Source organism: Monodelphis domestica, chromosome 7 (assembly GCF_027887165.1).
Source record: "Monodelphis domestica isolate mMonDom1 chromosome 7, mMonDom1.pri, whole genome shotgun sequence".
Taxonomy (NCBI): Eukaryota; Metazoa; Chordata; class Mammalia; order Didelphimorphia; family Didelphidae; genus Monodelphis; species Monodelphis domestica.
The window spans coordinates 158518769-158538524 of record NC_077233.1 but is presented as its reverse complement, the minus strand read 5'-3'; the positions used below and the strand labels follow the sequence as shown (position 1 = coordinate 158538524).

The following is a 19756-nucleotide window of genomic DNA, read 5'->3' as shown; positions in this document are numbered from 1 at the left end:
AATGCTACTGAAATCACAATTACTTTTTATCTTTTTTATCAATAACAGAAACAATTTTTGACAATTATTTTCTGACATTTTGAAATACAGATTCTCCCCTTACTCCCACCCCACCCCAAGGTTGCATCATAGTCTGATATAGGCTATTCTAATGTTGTCACACAATACACATTTCGATATTCCTCATTCGGTGAAAGACATATCATACATACAATAAAAAAAAAAACTCATGAGGGAAATAAAGTTGAAAATGGCATGCTTTGATCTGCAATCATTTCAATAATTCCTTCTTTGGCTACAGATAGCATTTTTTATCACAAGTCCCTTGGGATAATCTTGGAACCTTGCTTCCATGTAAAAGTTTAGTCTTTCACAGTTGATCATTGTATAATATTTCCATTACTATATACAGTGTTCTCCTGGTTCAGCTCACTTCATTTTGTATTATTTTAATGTAAATCTTTCAAGATTTGTGATCATCTTGTTTGTCATTTCTTATGACACAATAGTATTCTATTAAAATCATATACCACAACTTGTTCAGCCATTTTCCCAAGTGATGGACATCCTCTTAGTTTCCAGTTCTTTGCCACTACAAAAAGACCTGATAAAAATACTTTAGTAGAAGCAGATCATTTTCCACCATATGATCTCTTTGGGATACAGACCCAATAGTGGTATGGCTAGGTCAGAGGGTATGCATAGTTTTGTGGCCTTTTGCATGTTTTTCTATATTGAGCTCTAGAATGGCTATATCAGTTCACAGTTTCAGCAATAGAGTATTAGTGTCCCAATTTTCCCACATCCCCTCCAACAATTATCATTTTCACTTTTGGTCAGATTAGCCACTCTGATAGGTGTAAGGTGGTATATCAGAGTAATTTTAATTTGCATTTCTCTTTAATATGCAATTTCAAACATTTTTTCATATGACGAGAAATAGCTTTGATTCCTATATTTGAAAATTGTCTGTTCATATCCTTTGGCCATTTTTCAATTGAGAAATGCTTTGTATTCTTATAAATTTGATGCAGTTCTCTATTTGAGAAATAAAGTCTTTGTCAGAGACATTCATTATAATATCATTATAATTTATTCATTTTCATTCATATTCAATTCATATAAATTATTCATTATACTATATTCATTATAATAAAATTCAATATAAAATTTTTTTCTCAGTTTCTTTCTTTCCCTTCTAATCTTGGTGGCATTAATTTTGTTTGAACAAAATTTGTTTAATTTAATGTAATCAAAAGTTATCTATTTTGCTTCTCATGATGTTCTCTATATCTTGTTTAATTATAAATTCTTTTGTTATTCATAGATCTGAAAGGTAAACTATTCCATATTCCCATAGTTTCTTTATTGCATCACCCTTTATTTATAGATAACGTATCCATTTTGACTTTACCTTGCATATGGTGTGAGACATTGGTCTCTGCCTAGTTGTTGCTGTACTGTTTTTGAGTTTTCCCAGTAGTTTTTGTCAAATAGCGAGTTCTTGTCCCACAAGCTTGGATTTGGGGGCTTATCAAGCACTAGGTTACTGTGGTCATTAAACACAGTGAATTGATTACCTAACCAAATCTACTGATCCAGTACTCATTCTTATATAGTACCAGGTTGTTTTAATGATCACTATTTTATAATACATTTTAAGATATGGGTTGGCTAGGCCTTCTTCCTTCATTTTTTTTTTCATTAATTCCCTTGATATTCCTGAGCTTTTGTTTATCCAAATGAATTTTTTTCCCAAGCTCTCAAATATTTTTAGATAGTTTGGTACTTTGTAATTGTATTCTTATCCTGGCTGATCATATCTGTTTTTGGTCATAATTATTTTTCTACATAGTATTACCTTTTCTAAAAAAACACAAAAAAAAAAGAAAAGAAAAGAAAGAAGAGAAGGAAAGAAAGAAAAAGACTCTCTAGCTCTATATGACAATGGGGAGAAAAATAGTATTCTGTATAATTTACCTTACGAAAGAATTTCTCAGTGTCAGTATCTACACATGGATTCCAATCTTGATCAGTTGTCTAAAAAAGGAAAAATTTACAAGTGAAATCAAATTTGAGATCTTAATACTAGTCTACATTTATGACACTAAAACTATAAAATGTCTATATACAAAATACTTGCATATGTACAGAAAATATTAATATCCACAACTTAAAGATAAGGAAACTGAGACTTTAAAAGATTATGTAACTTGTTAGATATAGCAGTCAAATCATTACTAAACAAAAATTTACTAATTTTTTTCAATATTTTTCAGAGGAAGTCTTAATCAAACCTCAGAGAGGTCAATTAGCAAAGTCAGAAAGAAGCAGTAGATAGTATTACATATTAAGAATAAGTTCAAGAATCACTTAAGAACAAATTACAAAGAACTATAGGTTTCAACTTGACATAATAAATAAGTTGACAACTCAAAATAGGGGAAGTCTTATACATGTATAATCCAGATAAAATTGCTTATCATCTCCAGGAGGAGGGAGATATGGGTGGGATGGAAAAAATTTGTATTTTATAACTTCAGTTGTTATTACATGTAATTGGGAAAATAAAAATTTTAAATTATAAAAAATAAATTAAGTTATTTAGACCTTCATTTTTTTTTTAAAACAAGGCCTTTCAGCTGTTAGCACTAAGAACTTAAGTTTCACTAGAAACAATAATAACAAAATAAGGAAAATGGTAAATTTGGAGGAGGTAACTTGCTTTCTCACTAGCCTAAATCCTCCTAATTTTTGGTTATATTTCTAAGTACAATACAACAGCAGGGGATCCTAGGCTCCTTTGGCAGTATGCAGATGATTTTATTCAGATTATACAGCTAATAAGTGGGTAGGCAGGACTAGAACTCATATTTTTTTTTTGCTAAATCCACTGACACTGTAATTTGAAAGAATAAAAGCATGAACATAAATTGAAAGTAGCATATGTGTACACATTTAATTACTTTATGTTTTATGATAGTAGCTGAACTAAGATTGTATCGGAATATCATTTATTGTATATTTATACAATAATGGTTCCATTTTCAAAATTCTTACTTATGCCATTTATTCAATTTTAAATATTATTCAACATAGAATTCCCAGTTCCAAGTATAAAGTAAATTTTTCCTCATATTTCAAAAACCAAAGACAGTAAGACTGCAATGTCTTCTCTGGCACTTTCTTCTCTGGTACTTCCTATCCCTGTGCTTAGGACAAACCAATTCAGGTCCCTATGTCAATTTCTTAATCTTAAAATAGTTGAACTAGATGATCTCTAATGTTCCTTATAATTCAAATTTAATGATCAGAATTCTTGCAATTTCTTTTTTTGAAAAAATTTCTGGTTATTCACCGCAATTTCTTTCTTTCCTTTTTTAAAAGTACAAATAAAACAAACAGCTATGCCTTTGTAAAAAGATTAAGATAAATTTAATTGTTTATCTTTGTCTTGTCTCCTAGATCTGCAATTGAGTTTCTGACCCTTGTCACCATGCCTCAGCTGCTTTCTCAACTTGGAAAACTGCCCTTGTAGTCTTATTTTCCCACTAACAAGTTTTTCATGGAACCTCCATTTTTAGGAAAGGCCAGAATCAACTGTTATTTACTCTTCTCTTAGTTCACTCTTAACTCTGAACTTTCCACTATGCCCTGCATGTACTTTATTTCACCTTCATATCCATACAAGCATACATTACTTTAGCTGCTTTTTTTATGTAGTCTTCCCCCATTCCACTGTCAGTTCTATTAGGTAAGAAGTGTTTATTCTTCTCTTTGTTTGCATTTGTATTTCCAGTGCTTAGCAGAATGTAGAACAAAAGCAAGCACTTAATAAACATTGACTTCACTTGCCTTTCCAATTTAAACTTTCCATAAACTAAGATTCAAAAATCATCCTTGTGATATCTAGATTAGTTCTATTTTCTTTTCCCTTCAGTTTCATTGGACACCAAAGGATTAGATACTTGATGATGTAAGTAACAGGAAACCAATGGCATTTATCAAGGCTGAGGAGAAGGCTGTACATGATATGGTGTGAATCTTAAAAACTACTCAGACTGTACTTTAGAAGATTTGATTTAGCTATTTCCTTACTGTAACAATGGAGATACTTGGTCTAAGAATCAGGAATGTCTTGGGAATTTTACATTACTCCACCCATACTTAGACATTCATTCTCTCTCTCTCTCTCTCTCTCTCTCTCTCTCTCTCTCTCTCTCTCTCTCTCTCTCTCTCTGTCGCTCTCTCTCTCTCTGTCTCTGTCTCACTGTCTCTCTCTCTCTCTCTCTGTCTGTCCTCTCTCTCTCTCTGTCTCTCTCTCTGTCTCTCTGTCTCTGTCTCTCTCTCTCTCTCTCTCTCCTTCTCTCCCTCTCCCTCTCCCTCTTCTCCCTCTCCCTGTTCATATCTTTCTGATCCAAACTGATGAGACCAGACTTCAGAGGACAGGAAATGGAAAATGAATCAAAGAGTACAAACTCTCACACCAAAAGAGCTTCATTATTAACCTTTTCAAGTTTAAATGAATTGTGATGAATAAATTTGAAGGCAACTAAAGTCTATGTATCATAAAAGGATAAATTCTTTCAAGGATTGATTTTCCTTTGACCTAATGAATCTAAAACAGTGCTTGCCTAGTAACCTCAAGTCACCTTAGAATCAATTTGTAGCACTAAGCAAGACTGATTTCTGTTTTGAGATGACCAGATAAAGAAGAAGACAAAGGAAAGTGAATCCTTTAACAGATCCATGCATGATATATAAAGAATTAATTGCAAGGGAAAGCTAGGTGGCTCAGGGGGCAGAGCACTAGGCCTGGAGCTGGGAGGTTGTGGGTTCAAATGTGGTTTCAGGCAATTCCTAGATATGTGATTCTAGCCAAGTGACTTAGCCCCAAATGCCTACCCATTACTGCTTTTCTGCCTTAGAATTAGTATTGATTCTAAGATAGAAGATAAAAGTTTTTTTAAGAGTTAAAAATATAAAAAATATGGGGGAGCTGGGAGAATGGACAGTAGTAGATGAGAGGAATCAAGAAAAGCTTCATGTAGAAGCTGATATTTGAAGAAAAAGAAAGAAGAGAGCGCACTCTAGGCACAGGAATCAGAGAGCACAAAAGCTCTACTCAATGAAGCAGCAGACATGAGTAACAAAGAGAAGGACAGTTTGGATGGAACAGAGATCAGGAAGGGGAATAATGTATAATGAGGTTGGAACTGGCGTTTAGGATGGTAGAGAAGAAGCATTGTTAGTTGCCCAGTTCACCCACACACCTCATTCCCAACAACCTATAAAAAATATCAATCTCAATTTTGAAGGGGAAAGACAAGAAAGTCTCAGTGAATCACTTTCCAAACTCAAAGAAGCTTAGGAAAATAGAGAGGTCTGTAGAGATGGAAACAAGCCAGAAGCACAATCTAACGGCAGCAATGAGATGGGAACATTCTAGCCCCCAGGGATGGAAAAACAACCCATATAGAACAGCATGACTAGAAGCACAGAGCCAGAAAGAAATCCCAGGAAACCCATGAACTGGCACTGGGTGTAGGAAAAGATGCCATCTAATGCATCTTTTGCCCATTGTGCAGTTCCAGATCACAGACAACAAGTAGCTGCAGGTGGACAAGGGTCATGCTTGTGTACTAAGTAAGGAACAAGTTCCAGAAATTTAGCTGTGTGGCTTCACACTCACAGGTTTTAATCTTTACTCCAGTGTTTAAGACTACAGTGGAATAACCAAGGGAGGAGAAAAAGACCAAAGGAAAGCCAGCAATTTAATGATTCCAAACCTATAATGGGCTATCAGCAACTGAGTCCAACAACAGTTTACTGACCATCAACCACACACTCACAAGCCAAAAGACCCAAACTTGGTTCAAGAACATCTAGAGCTCAGACTAGGAGGGCAACAAATAGACCTCCCCAAATCATATCACTTTGAAAGCAATGAAAACATTTGGGCTCCCAGACTAAGCTGTGAAAGCAGAAGGAAATAAAAGAACAGAAGATCAAGCCTCCTTAGAGTAACCAGAGCCCAACACTAACATAAAGTTCAAAATCAAAAACAGATTGGAAGAATGAGCAAACAAAGATAGAACCCAGCCATAATAAGTCACAGTGGTACTAAGGAAGCTCAAAACTTAAATAAAAAAGAGAATGGATCAAAAAACTATAAACAAAGCCTCAAGAAAAAATTCAGATTAAATATAAGCTCAATAAGAATTCCCAGAAGTGTTGAAGGAAAAAAAAAGAGATTTTTAAAAGAACAAAAAATTATTTTTTTAAAAATCTGATAGAAGTGGTAGAGGAAAAAATAAAGAAAAAAAGAACTATGCAAGAATCTTACAAAAAACAATTTAATAGCTTGGTAAAAGTAGTACAAAATCTTAGAAAAGAAAAAACTCCTTAAAATATTAGAATTAGCCAAACGGAAGCTAATGATTCTATGAGACAAGAAATAATAAAACAGTAAAGATAATAAAAAAGTAAAAAAACTGAAAATAAAAAAGAAATGTTGAATATTTCATAGGAAAAATAAAAGACCTAAAAAATAGATTTAAAATAATTTAAGAATCTTTGGAGAACCTGAAGCCCATAAACAAAAAACAGCTTAGATATCCTATTTCAATTAATTATGAAGGAAATATCTTAGAATGAGAGTAGAAATAGAATTCAATGGTTACTTCCTGAAATCCCAAAATGAAAACTCCCAGGAAATATTATACCCAAAATCCAGAGCACCCAGATGAATGAGAACATACTACAGTCACAGTCAGGACCATCCACTATTTAACAGCCACTACTACAAAGGAGCAGAGAACTTAAAATATGATGTTCCAGTAAAATAAGGGGGGTGGGGGGGGGCCTGATTATAAACAAACATTGGTATAGAAGGAAATAGTGAAAGAAGAAAAGGCAGGACCAGGAGTAGAAATCAAAATGCTGGGAAATACACAGCTAGTAATCACAACTCTGAATGTGAATGGAATGAATTCACCCATAAAATACAAGCGAATAGCAGAGTGGATTAGAATCCAAAACCCTACCATATGCTGGCCGCAAGAAACACACATGAGGAAGGTAGATACACATAGGGTGAAAGTAAGAGGATGGAGCCAAACCTATTGGGCATCAAATGATAAAAAGAAGGCAGGAGTAGCAATCATGATATCGGACAAAGCCAAAGTAAAAATAAATCTAGTTAAAAGAGATAGGGAAGGTAATTACATCCTGATAAAAGGCAGTATAGACAACAAAGAAATATCTGTACTCAATATGTATGCACCAAATGGCAGAGCATCCAAATTTTTAAAGGAGAAACTAGAGGAGCTCAAGGATGAAATAGATAGAAAAACTATACTAGTGGGAGACGTGAACCTTCCCCTATCTGAACTAGATAAATCAAATAAAAAATAAATAAATAAATAAATAAGAAAGAGGTGAGAGAAGCAAATGAAATCTTAGAAAAATTAGAGTTAGTAGATATATGGAGAAAAATAAATAGGGACAAAAAGGAATAAACCTTCTTTTCAGCAGTACATGGTACATTCACAAAAACTGACCATGTACTAGGGCACAAAATCATTGCAAACAAGTGCAAAAGGGCAGAAATAATAAATGCAACCTTCTCAGACCACAATGCAATAAAAATGATAATTAGTAAGGGTACATGGATAGATAAATCAAAAATTAATTAGAAATTAAACAATATGATTCTCCAAAACCAGCTAGTTAAAGAACCAATCGTAGAAACTATTAATAACTTCATTGAAGAAAATGACAATGGTGAGACATCCTTTCAAAACCTATGGGATGCAGCCGAAGCAGTACTCAGGGGGAAATTTATATCCTTGAGTTCATATATAAACAAATTAAGATGGGCAGAGGTCAATGAATTGGGCATGCCAATTAAAAAACTAAAAAGTGAACAAATTAAAAATTCTCAGATAAAGACTAAATTAGAGATCCTAAAAATCAAAGGAGAAATTAATAAAATTAAAAGTCAAAGAACTATTGATTTAATAAATAAGACTAGAAGCTGGTACTTTGAAAAAAAAACAAATAAAATTGACCAAGTACTAGTCAGTCTAATTAAAAAAAGGAAAGAAAAAAAACAAATTGACAGTATCCAAGATGAAAAGGGAGACCTCACCTCTAATGAAGAGGAAATCAAGGCAATCATTAAAAACTACTATGCCCAATTATATGGCAAAAAATATGGCAATCTAAGTGATATGGATGAATACTTACAAAAATATAAATTACCTAGACTAAAAGAAGAAATAAGTTACCTAAACAACCCCGTATCAGAAAGCCATCAAAGAACTCCCTAAGAAAAAATCCCCAGGTCCAGATGGATTCACAAATGAATTCTATCAAACATTCAAAGAACAGCTAACCCTAATACTATACAAACTATTTGACAGAATAAACCAAGAAGGGGTTCTACCAAATTCTTTTTACGACACAAACATGGTACTGATCCCAAAGCCAGGCAGGTTAAAAACAGAGAAAGAAAACTATAGGCCAATCTCCCTAATGAATATCGATGCAAAAATCTTAAATAGGATACTAGCAAAAAGACTCCAGCAAGTCATCACAAGGATTATCCACTACGATCAGGTAGGATTCATTCCAGGAATGCAAGGATGGTTCAATATTAGGAAAACCATCCACATAATTGACCATATAAACAAGCAAACCAACAAAAATCACATGACTATTTCAATAGATGCAGAAAAAGCCTTTGACAAAATACAACACCCATTCCTATTAAAAACACTAGAAAGTATAGGATTAGAAGGACCTTTCCTAAAAATAATAAAAAGTATATACCTAATACCAACAGCAAACATCATCTGCACTGGGGAAAAACTCAAAGCCTTCCCAATAAGATCAGGAGTCAAACAAGGATGCCCATTATCACCTTTATTATTTAATATTGTACTAGAAACACTAGCAGTAACAATTAGAGAAGAAAAAGAAATTGAAGGTATTAAAATTGGCAATGAGGAGACCAAGTTGTCACTCTTTGCAGATGATATGATTTACTTAAAGAATCCCAGGGAATCATCCAAAAAGCTAATTGAAATAATCAACAACTTTAGCAAAGTTGCAGGATACAAAATAAACACACATAAGTCATCAGCATTTCTATATATCTCCAACCCAGTTCAGCAGCAAGAATTATAAAGAGAAATTCCATTTAAAGTCACTCGAGACAATATAAAATACTTAGGAATCTATTTGCCAAGACAAAGACAGGAACTATATGAACACAACTACAAAACACTCTCCACACAATTAAAACTAGATCTAAACAATTGGAAAAACATTGATTGCTCATGGGTGGGACAAGCTAACATAATAAAAATGACCATCCTACCCAAACTTATCTATCTATTCAGTGCCATACCCATTGAACTACCAAAAAACAATTTTACTGAATTAGAGAAAACCATAACAAAGTTCATTTGGAAGAATAAAGGATCAAAGATATCCAGGGAAATAATGAAAAAAAAAATACAAAGGAAGGTGGCCTTGCAGTCCCAGATCTCAAACTATATTACAAAGCAGCGGTCATCAAAACAATTTGGTACTGGCTAAGAGACAGAGAGGAAGATCAGTGGAATAGACTTGGGGTAAATGACCTCAGTAAGACAGTCTTTGACAAACACAAAGACCCCAGCTTTTGGGACAAAAATCCTGCTGGGAAAATTGGAAGACAGTGTAGGAGAGAGTAGGTTTGGATCAATATCTCACACCCTACACCATGATAAACTCAGAAAGGGCGAATGACTTGAATATAAAGAAGGAAACTATAAGTAAATTAGGTGAACACAGAATAGTATACATGTCAGACCTTTGGGAAGGGAAAGATTTTAAAACCAAGCAAGACTTAGAAAGAGTCACAAAATGCAAAATAAATAATTTTGACTACATCAAATTAAAAAGTTTTTGTACAAACAAAACCAATGTAACTAAAATTAGAAGGAAAGCAACAAATTGGGAAACAATCTTCATAACAAAAACCTCTGACAAAGGTCTAATTACTCAAATCTATAAAGAGCTAAACCAGTTGTACAAAAAATCAAGCCATTCTCCAATTGAAAAATGGGCAAGGGACATGAATAGGCAATTTTCAGTTAAAGAAATCAAGACTATTAATAAGCGCATGAAAAAGTTTTCTAGATCTAGATCTCTTATAATCAGAGAGATGCAAGTCAAAACAACTTTGAGGTATCACCTCACACCTAGCAGATTGTTCAACATGACAACAAAGGAAAGTAATGCATGCTGGAGGGGATGTGGAAAAGTAGGGACATTAATGCATTGCTGGTGGAGTTGTGAATTGATCCAACCATTCTGGAGGGCAATTTGGAACTATGCCCAAAGGGCGATAAAAGACTGTCTGCCCTTTGATCCAGCCATAGCACGGCTGGGTTTGTACCCCAAGGAGATAATAAGGAAAAAGACTTGTACAAGAATATTCATAGCTGCGCTCTTTGTGGTAGCCAAAAATTGGAAAATGAGGGGATGCCCTTCAATTGGAGAATGGCTGAACAAATTGTGGTATATGTTGGTGATGGAATACTATTGTGCTAAAAGGAATAATAAAGTGGAGGAATTCCATGGAGACTGGAACAACCTCCAGGAAGTGATGCAGAGCGAGAGGGGCAGAACCAAGAGAACATTGTACACAGAGACTGACACATTGTGGTAGAAGAGAACGTAATGGACTTCTCCAGTAATGGCTTTACAATGTCCCTGAACAACCTGCAGTGATCTACAAGAAAAAAAAAAACTAAACTATCCTCAAGCAGAGGACAAACTGAGGGAGTAAAAACACCGAGGAAAAGCAACTGCTTGACTACAGAGGTTGAGGGGACATGATTGAGGAGAGACACTAAATGAGCGCCCTAATGCAAATACCAACAACAAGGAAATGGGTTCAGAGCAAGGACACATGTGATACCCAGACAAATCCTAGGGAAGGGGTGGGGTTGGGGGGTTGGGGGAGAGGAAAAGAAAATGATCTGTTTCCAATGAACAATGTATGAAAATGACCAAATAAAATAATGTTTAAAAAAAATATGATGTTCCAAAAAGCAAAAGATCTAGGATTTCAACCAAATTTGCCTAGCAAAGCTGATTATAATCCTGCAGGAGGGGGAAAAAAGAAAATTTCATGAAAAGAGGACTTTAAAACATTCTTGAAGAGAAGCTTAAGCTAAATTAAAAATATGATATTCAAAGAAAGACCTCAAAAGAAGCATAAAAAGGTAAACATGAGTATGAAATGATAAGGGACTAACAAGGTTAAACAGTATACATCTTTATATAGGAAGATGGTACATGTAACCCCTCAAAATGTTATTATCACAACAAATCTTAGAGGCAGTCTAATTAGATCAATCAATCAATAGAGGAATGAGAAAAAAAAGCATCATTGTTGGCAACTAAAAGATTATTAATTGAATTCTTTTATATTAAAAATTGTTCAGTTTTTAGATAAAATGACAATGAAATTAATTGCATACTTGCAGTGAATTTTTAACATTAAGTTGTAAAGAAAAACTGAACAAATAACTCACTTGGAACATCTGAATGAACTTGACCACCTATTAAAATTTTTCTCAAAGAAATACTAGGTTTCAATAATTTCTTGGAATGAAAAATAGCAGTATCTAGAATCGAATGTATAGTCTTCTAAAAGAAGAAGCAGCATCACAGTGGTTAAGAGGGTATTTGGGAAGACTTGGCTTCAAGATCCCTCTTGCCCCATCCTGGCTGAGTGACCAGGGCAGTCTGCTCATCCCATCAGTGCCCCAAGATAATGTCTAAGGCTCAAAGTCATGGAAAAGGTGATGATCTGGACTTGGGGAAGAAGCCCCCTAATAGAACTCCAAATATTAAAAAAAAAAAATCACAACTTCAAGCACACACCAAAAATAAGAAATAGATTTTACATTTCTGTAACAAGGTACTAAGTTTATATATGACAGGTTCAAAGGTGTTACCTAAATTTGAAGAACAAGGCAAAAATTAGCTATTAAAATACTGCCCATACAATATGAAATATAAAAGGAAACAGTATTTTAAAATAATTTTAGTCAAGGAAATCTACCTGTGAGAACAAGAATGAACAATTCATAAAATTTAGTAGTAGTAAATATTTATACAACCATGGCAGCTACATAGCCATGCACATTAGTGATAAATGAAATCTGCAGAAAACCCAAAAAATATATGAACATGATTCATTGAATGACATCTCTGTAATAAATTCAGCTACACAGAAAGTTTTAGTAAAAATTATTTCAAAGGTATGTTTGTATAACTTTCAAAAAGTGTTTACATAAAGTAATTTGATTTTTGCAATATTTAATAACATACAAGCTTATTATTTGTAGTTTTGCCATTTCTCTAATACTGCCCTTAATAACCGAACCATTTAATAATTCCTGGCCCATGTTTTTGTTTCAACATATTTCTAGAATTATATCTATATGAATTTCATTACATACTGTTTTGCCAAGCTTTTGAATTATACAAAATCATGTTTATTCTATTTTTGAATATACACACCTAAAATACTAGCTTACTTCTATGTAGCCCTAAGGATATTTAATAATTGATTATTATTTTAAAATTGATCACAGGGAGTATAAAATTTTTTAAAAAAACATGGGTATAGGATTGGGACTTTTGGTTTTTAAAAGATTATTATAAAAATGAAGAATATGGAAATAGGTATTGAGTGATAATACATGTATAACAATCGAATTGCTTGTCAGCTCTAGGAGGAGGGAGGGAAGAGAGGGACAGAACATGAATCATTTAACCATGGAAAACTACTTTTAAATAAATAAAAATAGAAATAAAATTGATCACATAAAACTTTCTCTTCAAAAACAAAGTTGTAGAACAATTAAAATCCATGGCTTATGATTTTTAAAATGTTTATATTCAACAGATACAATATGGAAATTATAGAACCTAATAAACAATAAAAATCTTCAAACTCTTTTAATAAAAATTTTTATCAACTTCATTCTTTTGTGGTTTCCATATTCTTCTATAGATATGAACTAGTCTACTAATCATAATATCTAACCTTCCTATACCCAACTTTTGATTGTAGCAGGGAAGATCAGTAAATAATAAGTAAGAATATTTTTGTATTTGCATATTTGTGGCAGGAAGTTAAAATCAATCTGCTTATCTTTTCTAAAGATAAAATACCTCCATGCTGAGATTCTGAAGAGATATTCCAAATGCCAATGGTTTTTTTCGATTTGTAACCTAAAAAATTAAGTAAGAAAATAAAAAATATAAGGGAAAATTTTATTTCTTCAAAGAAATATTCACTATGTCTACATTTTAAACACTGTCCAGATTTTAGTGCTGTACAACACTTATCTTTTTAAAAATATGACACCATATTGCATTTGATTATATAGTTTTCAAAGTGCTTTCAAATTCACTATGTCACTTATTTCTCAAAAGGGCAGATATTATCCCTATGTTAAAAATTAAATTAAGAGATTTCCCCAAAGTCAGAAGACTAATCAACGGGCAAAGCCAATACTCAAACGTAATTATTTTGACTCTTGATCCAGTTCTACTTCCAAAAGGAAGACATGACAAACTTAAAGAATATTCAAAACAATTTGCAGCTGCTAGTTATAACAACAATGACAATAAATACACCTAAAATAATCAGAATATAAAATAAGAAACAAGTTCTTCATTAAGGTAAATTACAAATGACAGTTATAATTGTTCAAAGTAAAGAAAAAACTATAAAAATACTTACATCATCTTCATATCGGACATGGATATTGGAAATTTTTACATGAAGATTTTTTATTATCTGTGCAATTAGCTTTTCTGTGAAGGTATCCTGTTTCTCTTCTAGATTTTCTATAAAATGCAAACATAAAAACATGACTAATTTGAGAGAAAATGCAGTTTAGAGAAATCCTTACACTGATTAAGCCACCACCAAAAAAGAGGCTGTGACATCAAGATCACTAAACCTACATATTACATATAAATATTACTCAATTGTTAAAATGTTTAAGAAAGAAAAAACACATAACAAAGTCCTTTATGAGAAATTGCTAGGGAGGGGAAGAAAGAGAGACAGAGACGGGGGGGGGGGGGGGGGAGGCGAGACAAGGAGGGAGAGAGACAGAGACAGAAAGAGATAGGGAGGGAAAGGGGGGAGAGAGGGGAGAGAGAGAGGGAGAGGGAGAGAGAGAGAGAGAGAGAGAGAGAGAGAGAGAGAGAGAGAGAGAGAGCGCGAGCAAGCATAACATGGACCAAATTTTGAATAGACAAAATGTGGAGCTATATTTAGCCCCTATGGAATTAAGAGTCTGGCATGCTTTACAGTGTGAGTTTAGCATTTACATTTTTAAAAATTTACCTTGAATAATATTGTTTAAATACTTTCTGACACTTCTTCTGCATGATTGAAACTACAAACAAAGTAATTTATATAACCTATCATATATTTTATATATTTATATATATCCTATCATATAACAAAACACTTGGGATTCAAAAGTATTTCTATGTGGCTAAAGCAGTTAATAGCTAGGTAAGTTATGAGGTTTAGTTGTGCTAATTTTATGTGGGATATAGATTTAAAGTAAGAGACTTTGGAAACCACTGAGTCCATTCCCCCCATTTCATGCAGTTTACAAGGAGAAGTAGTCTACAAACTGAGGCAAAGAATGTTTAAGTGACTTGTCTATGACAAAAAGATATAGCTGGTAACTTTCTGAGGCATAATTTAACTCAGGTCTTCCTGACTCCAAGACAAGAGACATTTTCACTATGTCATGTGGCCTATTCTATCATAGATTAATTATACCACTTTAGAGCTGGAGGGGACTTCTGGGACTACCTAATACAACACTCCATTTCCTGCCACCATTTTATAAATGTGGATACTGAAGTCCAAAAACTTTACTAAGTAAAAATGTTTTTTCTTAACTTTCCCCATGAATTAAAACAGCAAACTGGAGCAGAAAACAGGCATCAGAAGTGTGAGATCAAATAATGGATCCAAGCGGGTGATCTATATTTAGAAAAGTACAACTCTATCCTAGCACTGGGGAAATGGGAATGTATCATTGCTCAGGAATTTAAGGAGCTACCCAAAGAACAGTTAATTATGAATCTTAAGGGCAAGACCTAGAGAAAACAGATAAAAATTTTGCTTATTCAATGATCAAGGAAGTATACAAAAAGACTGAGTAGATATAGAAGCAAAGAAGGAACTAAGAAATGTGGCAAAGAAAAAATAATGAGAGAATTTGAGGCATATCGGGGGAGAGAAGTTCTATGTAAGAAGGATAGAATCACTATACCAATTTAGGTGACTTAAAAAGAGAAATTTCAACCTTGCAGAATGGAGAAGGTGTGAGGACCTGTAAGAAAGGGCTAAATAGATCTTTCAGGAATCAGGGACAAAACCTGTCAATATAGAAACCATAGAATAATTCACTGGATTAATGATTTAAACGGCCCTTAAAATAAATTAAACAATGAGATTGTGAACCAATAGCTTATATACCTAAATTTCTTTAAATATGTATTTGGCCTCTTAAGTATAGGAATGGTATTAAAAGAGGCCAGAGTAATACACATACATATGGTATTATCATAAACATAAAGAGATAAGTAACAATATAAGTTAATAAGTGCCAAAGTAAAAAAAAAAGTGGTAAAGATAATAAGTGTTATAATAGCTCAAGAAAAGCAGCAATTATTGAGGGTTCAGATATTTAATGAAAACTTTATGAGACAGCAAGATTTGTTCAAGATCCCATAGGAAAAATACATCTTAAGTAGGGAAATAAGGAGAGTTTCCCAAGTAGAATAAATGTGAACTAAATTTTTAAAAAATTTCAGTTCAGTTGAAGAATAGAATTCATATGGGGAAGGCAAAGAGAAATAAGACTTGAATGGCAGATAAGGGTCAAAATGTATAGGAACTTTGAATACCAGGTTAAGGAGTTAGGCTTTAATCTATACCTAATAATAAATCTTTAATAGCTATGGAAACATGAAAAGGTGTTTTAGGAAGACAAGTCAACAATAAATAAGAAAAAATGGAGAAAAAAGAGAGGCATACAAACAACTAGTAGAAAGGTGAATTAGGATTCACAGCAATAATGTAGACATGAAATAATGAGGGGCTTGACTCTGGTAGCAATGCAAGTTGAAAACATAAGAAAATTATTAATATTGGTGACTCTAGATTTAGATAGATTTAGAAATGCTGAGGCAATTAAAGGTACACTCAAGGTTTTATGTGTGGCTGAAACTATGGCACCATTCTCTAATCAGTGAAGTCTGAGGGGAATCTAAATAACTCTACAGCAAAGGTGAAGTCTTCTGTCATAGACTCTTTGGCAGTCTGGTGAAGACTATGGATTCCATCTTAGAATTCTGTTTTTAAATGTTTAAAATATAATCAACAAGATTACCAAGGAAATAAATCATATTACAATAGTTTGCTCATCTGTTTTTTAATTCAGAGATCCTAAGAATAGTAAAGTGACCCGTTTTAGACACCAAATTTCAAGAGATAGCCAATAGAAAAATATAATGAGAAGACAGACATGAATAATGGAGAATTAAGAACAAAAAATTAATACAAAGATTCAGGAAACATCTTTGTACTGACAGTAACATATAAGCTTTTACTCCAATATTTCTCCTCACTGCATTAGTCTTGTACTTGAACTAGAAAAAAAGAAGAGTTAGCTAAAAATATACCAGGAGTGTAATTGAAGATCTCCTACTACAAATATCATATAATATTTTACAGACTTGCCCCATCCAGTGACTACCATGGTGAGCAGTAATTATTTAATTAATATTCACTGAATGAATCCCGTAGCCAAAGTAAAAGGATAGTGAATTCCAGATAGATAGATCGAGATGACAATAATGTCACAAAAGCAATATTCAGCTATGACAGAGGACACCATCTAAGTAGACATATATTAAAATGTTCATTCATATAAAAGTCATCTTGGCTGACTGACAATTTCACCTCTCAGAAAAGAGAGAAAGAAATTAACATAATTTAACTGATGAACAAAATCCTAATAGGGAGAACAAGTTAGATAAGTAGAAATGATAGTCATTTTCTCCAAAGACGTTCATGTTATCTTTAATCATCAATCAATATATGGTTAAAGAGAGTTTCTTAATCTCTCCCTCTGTCTCTTTAAGAGGCAGAATAGGAGGTAGGGACAGAAACATTTCTAAATAAGAGTTAGCAGAGAGCTGAAGATTCCATTACTTAAGAGACAAGGATCATATAAAAGGAACACTGTTAAGAGTTTAAGGGCTCCTTTACTCTTAATTCCCTAGAGAGCAGCAGCTTGGTCTGTCTTTGTCTCAGTCAGGCACACAGTTTTTACTGTTGAGAATTGGGATATAGAAACCAGATTTTAAAGAGGTTGTGGGAGATAATGGCTTATTGATTAGCTTAGGTAGGTAGTTAGGTAGTGAATAAATTCTTAGGTAGACAGTGTATGTATTTAGGCTGGGCCTGACCTAGGCAGAAGAACCTGCCCAAGAGGGCAGTTAGATTAGGATTTCTTAGAAATTTTAGGTAGGATTAGGATTTTAGGTATAGTTATAAGATATAAGAGAAATAATCCTTCCTATGTACTATCTGAACTTCTCAAAATAAACTGTTTTGTGTTTTACCAAACTGCTCTCTTTACTTCTGTCAAACTCCTACCAAAAATTTAACCCTACACAAAATCAACATTTATTAATCACTTACTATATGCCAGCACTGGGCTAAGCACTGAGAATACAAAAAGAGTCAGAGAAGCTTATAATTTAATCTCTCATGAGTTTGTGGGAAGTCAAGATGGCATAGTAGAAGCAGAGAAGCTCAAACTCACCATGAGAATTCTCTCCAACCGACCTTAAAATAACACCACAAAACGAATACAGGAGTGAAAGAACCAACAAGGAGACAGAGTGAAACAACTTTCAGGAAAAGAAAAACCCAAAAAGTAGGCACAGGGGTGCAGGGGGATGTAAGAGGGGAGAAGAGCCAGAAGGAAAGCTATAGAAAGGACTGAAGAGAAAGCCAAGAGCAAGCCACATCCCTAACCCCATATCTGCTGTCCCAGGTTCAGAATCTAGGCCCAAGCCAACATCCAGACCTGAGACACTGCCTGGGCAGAGAGGTCCAACTAACCCATACCCAGTGAAGTCGTACGTAGATCCCAGTTTGATATAGATGATAGACCCAAGTAGGATGGGAGTTGGGGAGGGGGGGGTTGAGGGGGAAGGAGAATGGCCTCCCTATCCTCTTGTCAAAAGCTCAGAGTGGAACCCCAGAACAAGGCAATCTACTGTATGCCTGACAAAATCAAGCTCACAGTGAAACAAAAGCACAGAGTAAAGACTAATAGCTTAAATGCAAATCTGAGGTGAGAATTTCAGCTATTAGGATCTCAAGGATTAACTGAATCAGCAATGGGAGGTGGCCCTCAGAACTCCCAGCCCTCAGGCCATCATACCATCTTAGAAGAACCAAAAGTGTCAGAAAACCAGAAATAAAACTAAGGGTAGCACTAAGGAAGGACTGAAATTTAAAAAGGTACCCTAACCTCCCAGAGAACAAAGCCTACCTATAAAAAGGTAAGAAAAATGAGCAGACACCAAAAAAAGCTATATATAAAAAGCTAACTATAAAGAATTTTTACGGAGACAAAAAGCACGATAAAGATAGAGAAGGGGACAGTGAAAGGAAAGTAAACACATGCAAAATATGAATTGGACTCAGAGTCTGGAAGAGCTCAAATAAGACTTTAAAAACCAATTAAGAGAGGTGGAAGAAAAGTGGGGAAGAGAAATGAAAGCAATGCAAAAAGAAATGGGCCAAATGAAAAAGGAGACCCAAAAGCTGATGGAGGAAAAACAAACCTTGAAAATTAGAATTGAGCAACTAGTAACTAATGATTTCATTAGACATCAAAAAACAATGAACCAAAATCAAAACAATGAAAAAAAAAGGAATCATGAAATAGCTAACTGAAAAAACAATAGACCTGGAAAATAGATACATGAAAGACAATTTAAGAATTATTAGGCTACCTGAAAGCCATTATTTAAAAAAAAAAAAAAAAGCTTGGACAACATAATATAAGAAATTAACAAAGAAAATGCCCAGATATTCTTGAACAAGGAAATGAAATAAAAATTGAAAGAATCCATAACACCTCTAGAAAAAATTCCTAAAATAACAATTTCCAGCTCTTTGAGAATTAATAGCTAAATTCAAAAGCCCCCAAGCCAAGGGAAAAAATACTGCAAATGGCCAGAAAAAATATAATTCAAAAACTATGGAGTTACAATAAAGATCACACAGGACTTATGGGCTTCAATATTAAAGACTCTAAGGAAGACATCAAATATGATATTAAGGAAAGTGAAAGATCATGGTTTACAACCCAGAGTCATATATCCAGAAAAACAGAGTATAATCTTTCAGGGATAAAAAAATAGACATTCAATGAGATAACAGATTTCCAGGGATTCCTGAAAAATAAGCCAGACCAAAACAAAAAAATTGAAGTCCAAACATGAAACCCAAGAGAAGCCTAAAAAGGTAAATAAGAAAGAGGAAATTTAAGGGACTCATCAAGGTCAAAATGTTTGTATTTCTACATTGAAAGAGGATAGCCATAATTCTTAAACATTA

General features: G+C 33.7%; 1 protein-coding gene across 6 annotated transcripts in view; it reads right to left on the bottom strand.

The window, feature by feature from the left end:
* The window catches only part of VPS13A (vacuolar protein sorting 13 homolog A), a 317263-nt gene that overhangs the window by 231525 nt on the left and 65982 nt on the right, over nt 1-19756 (bottom strand). For all 6 annotated transcript variants that reach the window (XM_007499009.3, XM_056803980.1, XM_056803981.1 and 3 more), the window contains exons 6-8: nt 13820-13926; nt 13246-13305; nt 1981-2040 (exon numbers count right to left, since the gene is read on the bottom strand). In XM_007499009.3, coding sequence (XP_007499071.2) covers nt 1981-2040; nt 13246-13305; nt 13820-13926 — 227 coding nt within the window. The remainder of the gene's footprint in view (nt 1-1980; nt 2041-13245; nt 13306-13819; nt 13927-19756) is intronic.